This window comes from Brassica oleracea, chromosome C3 (genome assembly GCF_000695525.1).
Source record: "Brassica oleracea var. oleracea cultivar TO1000 chromosome C3, BOL, whole genome shotgun sequence".
Taxonomy (NCBI): Eukaryota; Viridiplantae; Streptophyta; class Magnoliopsida; order Brassicales; family Brassicaceae; genus Brassica; species Brassica oleracea.
The window spans coordinates 5,737,652-5,743,379 of record NC_027750.1 but is presented as its reverse complement, the minus strand read 5'-3'; the positions used below and the strand labels follow the sequence as shown (position 1 = coordinate 5,743,379).

At 33.2% G+C, this 5,728-nt stretch overlaps 1 protein-coding gene across 2 annotated transcripts; it reads left to right on the top strand.

The window, feature by feature from the left end:
* The first annotated feature begins 1,533 nt into the window (after positions 1–1,533).
* LOC106331889 (NEDD8-specific protease 1-like) lies at positions 1,534–3,260 on the top strand. Of its 2 annotated transcripts, XM_013770323.1 has the most exons (3): positions 1,536–1,648; positions 1,749–1,816; positions 2,445–3,260. In XM_013770323.1, the coding sequence occupies exon 3, from the start codon at positions 2,477–2,479 to the stop codon at positions 3,152–3,154; it is 678 nt and encodes a 225-aa protein (XP_013625777.1). In that variant the 5' UTR covers positions 1,536–1,648; positions 1,749–1,816; positions 2,445–2,476; the 3' UTR covers positions 3,155–3,260. The 2 variants fall into 2 exon arrangements, with proteins under 2 accessions (XP_013625778.1, XP_013625777.1); XM_013770324.1 differs by lacking the exon at positions 1,749–1,816 and having other exon boundaries at positions 1,534–1,648.
* The last annotated feature ends 2,468 nt before the right edge of the window (positions 3,261–5,728 follow it).

Here is a 5,728-nt window from a genome sequence, read left to right as displayed (position 1 = left end):
CTATCACATATAAAATTGATAAAATAACAATAAAATGTTAAATCAAGCATGAAAACAAACATCATTTGTAAACAATCTGTATTGCCTTGTAGAGAGTAGACTTTTTATTTCAATGAGTAAATTGTAAAATATTTATTTATAACTAATTGTGTACTTAAAGCATTTATTAAAATTTTAATATTTATTATTATATATAATATTACCACAAATATTGAATTTAATAATTGGAATACCTATATATATTTCAAAATATTTATATTGACTATTAATTTCGGATTTTTTGGGTTACCCGTTCGGGTTCGGTTAATAACACTTCGGGTTCAGATATTTTTTGTACCTCCCTACAAGACCCGTTCGGATATATTTACGTTTCGGGTCGGATAACGAGTCGGGTTTTTCGGTTCGGGTTCGGTCGGATTTCGGGTTCCGGATTTTGTGCCTAGGCCTAGTTTCCATATTGGTACAATATCAAGTTCGTTAATGAGATCACTTAATTTTGTTGTATTGTACATAGTTCAATTAATGATCTCCCCATCTACATGATGGAGCCTCTAATATCATTTTCGGTTTTCATATAACAAAGGAAATTCCTTAACCAAATTAAAAATGAAAAAGGTTGTGTATTACGATATCTAATATCCTTATTTTCATGAAATATGAAAAGAAGATGATAGTTTATTCAGGTTTCTCAGATCGTAGATGGATTAGACTGTGAATTGTATAGTTCAAAAGCAAAAATAGTTTGACAGTAAAAGATCTTTGTGTTATTGTAATGTTGTTGGTTAAAATGTGCTTTCTTCTGTATATAAAAAAAATGATTCACCAGTTTCCTTGAGGACCTCTTGGCCGTCCTGCATTGGGCATGGATCCGTTCACTTAGAGAGAACTGACCAGATCAATAAAGAATAAAATATTGCCTATGCCTAAATAAATTGACTTTCTTTTTATATGTTAGAATGGAACAAAAAAAAATCGAAGTTGAAAAATCCATAAAGAAAGAAAATATTAAAAAGACAAAAAAAATCGATTTAACAAAACTGCAAAAGGATAATTAAGAACAAAGGGGGAAGCTTAGTGAGATTCAATCTTTTTCTTTTAGACATCGTGTGATTCAAACACTGTTGTTAGATTCTTAACATACATATTCTGGTAGAAAATCAAATTACAAGATCAGTTTTGTTAAGTGAAAATGAAAGATTAATCTCAACGCTGAAAGATCAAACTAAACTCGGACACAAAGGAACATTAAAGTTTAATACTCAATTATCCAGAGATTCTTTTTGTGTATTTTCATATTACAGTTTAATAAATTTTAAAACAACTAAAATTTTATCTTTTTTATCAAGGTGCTAATTAATCAATAAATAATAGATCAATTACGTGAAAATATGTAAAATGTAAAAGAAAATTATACGATATGCATTAGAAGATTTGAATATCATAGACACATAAGGAAGCAATAATAAATTAAAGTTGTTAAAAAAAAAAAAGGAAGCAATTATGCGTTTTAAAACTCCTTCAAAATTTCAGAAGATTGAGAGAGAAAATAACGTAATAAATTGTTGATTGAAAGCCCTTTATTGTGGACAACGCGACTGGAAGCTGAAACGATCTAAGAACATCCAATCTTGGGCTCATGGGCCTTTAAGTAAGTTAGATTCCTTTTCCATTTGATACACCAAATCAACTTTCCTTTCTGTTTCTCTTCATTCTTTCTGGATTATTATTATTATTATTATTTAACTCAGATTACAGTTCCTGCGTGGATTGATCTGATCCTTTGTCAGGCATCACGTATAGATTAAAGAGATTCAAGGTAACTGGTTATTCATTAGTTCGTCGCTGATCGTGAGTGAATGAATATGTTTACCAAGTTTCTGTTGTTTTTATTCCACAATTAATTTCTCTTGTTAAAATTCAATTTTATATAACCACTGATTATTGTGTAAGAAATTTTGTTTCCTTTGCGTGATTCTTGTAAGAAAAATGTTACAATGAACGCAAACTGTTCGACAAAAAGCCTCAACGAATTGTTTTTGGTTTGTACTAACTCTTTGTTTTATTCATGTATATATATACGTTTGTTTACGCTCTTGTTTGTCTTTTAATTACGCAAAGTAGGGAAGAAACACACGTTCCACTAGAACCCAAAGGTCATGTTTCTTGTATTGTTTATTAGGATAAACCTATAGCACTCACTCTCCCACCAAACCGTTAGCAACTATGTGTAATAACAAGGGTGATAAAAGTTTCTCTTTTGACTTCGGTTTGTAAACTTGAACATGGCCGTGGTAGTTAGTAGCATTCTCTAGTTGCTCTTTATGCTAGCCATTAAGCTCTGATAATGTTCTGTCTTGTGGTTACGAACGATGATGAACAAACAAGATGCAATATCTAGCTTTAAGCTAACGTAAAGGTTGTTCACTGACATTTGCATCTTGCAGATTTATTCTACATTCCTCCAGTGTCGTCTGCAATGGGATACAGTTCAGATGACGACAAGATCCTCAGCTACAACGATGTTGTCCTCAGGAGATCAGATTTGGACATCCTCAACGGACCCAATTTTCTAAACGACCGTGTCATCGAGTTCTACCTAAGCTACTTATCCACAGTCCACGCTTCACCTGCCATCTCAGTAATCCCTCCCTCCATTGCCTTCTGGATCTCAAACTGCCCCGACACAGAATCACTCAAAGACTTCATCGAACCCCTTGGATTACGCGATAGCGACCTCCTGATATTTCCTGTAAACGACAACACCAATGTCGAGCTAGCAGGAGGAGGATTACACTGGAGCTTACTCGTGTATTACAGAGAAGCCAACTCGTTTTACCATCACGACAGCCTTATGGGACTGAATCAATGGAGTGCAAAACAGCTTTTCGAGGCGGTTTCTCCGTTTGTGTGTGATGGTGATGCGATATACAGAGAGTGCAGTGATACACCACAGCAGAAGAATGGGTATGACTGTGGTGTTTACCTTCTTGGAGTCGCTCAGGTTATATGCCAATGGTTTAGCTCTGGAGGAGTGAAGAACCGGGATGAGTTGTGGTTTAATGATGTGAAGGAGTCTGTACCTGATCTAGCTAACCATTTGAGAGAAGATATATTGGGGCTAATCAGAAGGTTGATCTCTGAGAAGAGTGAGTAAATGAATTAGAGATTTTATTGCATGATTTTACATTTGATATTTCGTTTTATTTTTGAACAATTACATTTGATATTTCCCAATATTCAAATATGTGTAGTTAAGCCCACCAGCCCAAATTACTTCATTGTGATAAAGTTATTACAGGCCCGCGGTAGAAAATGCAATATCCGATACTTTTTATCACACGAACCAGTGATGCGTCTACATGACGACATCAATTTTGTAAAAGACATTCATATCAGACAAATTTAAATGAAAAACTATCTGTAAACTGAATAACTGATGAGATTATTTGAATTCTTGTCGATAACACATTTTTTTTTTTTTTGATAAACCCTATCGGCTGATCCGGTCGGCAGAAACGCACTTAGTGCTACAGAGTGAACTAGCCCGAAAGCGTACCACACTGCCTGACCCGAGTTTGGAATACCTTCCGACTAATGCCAGGAGGTGGATCAATCATCTATTATGGCCCACCATGTAAACCACTTGGACCGAATCACAAGCCCAGACTGGCCAAGTAGTGATAATTTAGTTCCCAGGGAGAATCGAACCCAAGACTGATGTGGGTACACACCAAGCCCCAAGAGATTGTCACTAGGCTACCACCACTTGGTTCGATAACACATTTTCATTATAACAAAATTGCCAAATAATCGTATAACAATTTAAAAATACTCAATCCTCGCATAACGTAAATCTGTTATTTTATGTTTTTTTTTGTCAAGAATATTGTTAACCAAAGTTTTATGATTATTTGTGAGTGATGAGAAGAAGTTTTTTTTTGAGACAGTTTTTTTGTTAAGCCATATTGTACATTTAAAAATGATTTTTAAAATGAATTTTGAAAGCAAATTGTATACATTTTACTTTAGAGAAACTAGCTTGATATAGATGAAAGCAAACATTTGACCAAAAAAAAAAAAAGATGAAAGCAAACAAAAACAAGATGAAAGAAAACTTTCTATAAAAGAAAAGAGATCATACGTTTGAGTAAGAAGAGCACATCCTAATAATACCAATCAAAACTTAATGAATGAATAAAAAATATACAGATCGTAAAACGAATCCATTTTCTGAAATCTAGAGAAATTTTCACTAAAGTGGGAAACAAACAAAAGAAAGCTCCAAAGAGCTACTATTAAAATAAATAAAAAGGGAACAAGAGCTAAAAAGAAAGAGCTGCATGGGAATCTACGCTTTGATGCTTTGCTTGAAGATGGAGGCAAGAATACATGCGAGGTCCCTTTGGGAATAGTGCCTCAAAATCTCTAATCCGATCCGAAATCTTCTTTTCGTTTATTTTATACACGGCTCTTGGTTAGTGTTCTTAACTATCAGAGCATGCAAGTTGTTTTGTAGAAACTAAAACAGTTCTAACTGAAAGAACAATAAGCCAATAATACAACACAAAATTAAACAATTTTGTTTACTAAGTCTGTACTATTCCAAAAACATAAGTGGTCATATATATATGATAACATTATAATTTTAAAAAGGAATCGAAAACATGATTACATAATATATTATATGAATGTCTTGTCTTTTTTTTGAGCAACGTCTTATATATTGTCTAATATATGCCTATATATACAAACAAACTAGAGTATAATGAAATTTGATTCTAATGTTTTTGTCTGAGATTATTTGGAAATAGATAGATCTTGCTATAATGTAAACAAAGAATGAAAAAAAGTTAAAAGAGTTTGAAACCCTGACTGTGAGTGAGACAACACATGCAAAACCAATATGGCTGCAACCACTTGCTCTATCATTTTATCTTTCCTCGATTTCTCCAAATTATTCCTTTGCCATGCCGTCACGTGTTGCCCAATTACCCGGCATCAAGGTCCCACTTATACTGCCGGGCCAGTCACTCTGTTCCTGCTGTTGTTAAGGAATATATGTCCGGAAGTTTCAAGGTTCTTATTTGACGTTTATAATTCAGACGTTAGGGTTTATTATCTGATTCACATGTCATTTGAGCGAGTATACAACCGATGTTCTAATTATAGCGAAATAAAATATTCGCATATATCCATAATTATTAATGATTAATATATATATATATAATATTTGATTTCTAAATTAATTAAAAACTATATATTTGAGATCCCATAAATTTAAGAACTTTTTTTCCTACCAAAGTGTTCCTCGTAGTAAACTATCATATCTTAACAAAATACTACACAAATTAGGTTTAGAAAAGGTTTGTTTAAGTTGAGTCATTTATGTCAATTCCTAAGCTTGTAAGAAGACTTCCTAGACCTACATTTTTGAAATCCAAATTAATCTTTTCGAACAGAAATTCTAGCCCATTCTTGATCACTGTTCACTTACTGGTGCAGAAATAGACCAACGGTTTTTTTCAACCATTATTATGAGATGGACCAACTTGATTTAGCAAAAGTAATAAAGTTTCGATTGTCATCAGTTTCTTAGACCATCAGCTACTCCAACAAAACAATCATCAACGGCATATAATAATGATCATAAGAATTATTAAACACTATATTACCCTCAACAGAACAACTCAATTGGCATTATTTTACACCCCCCCCCCCAAAAAAAAAA

Bases quoted from the DNA above. Each gene is read 5' to 3' on its own strand.
- LOC106331889 (XM_013770324.1), top strand. From the start codon at position 2,477: ATGGGATACAGTTCAGATGACGACAAGATCCTCAGCTACAACGATGTT.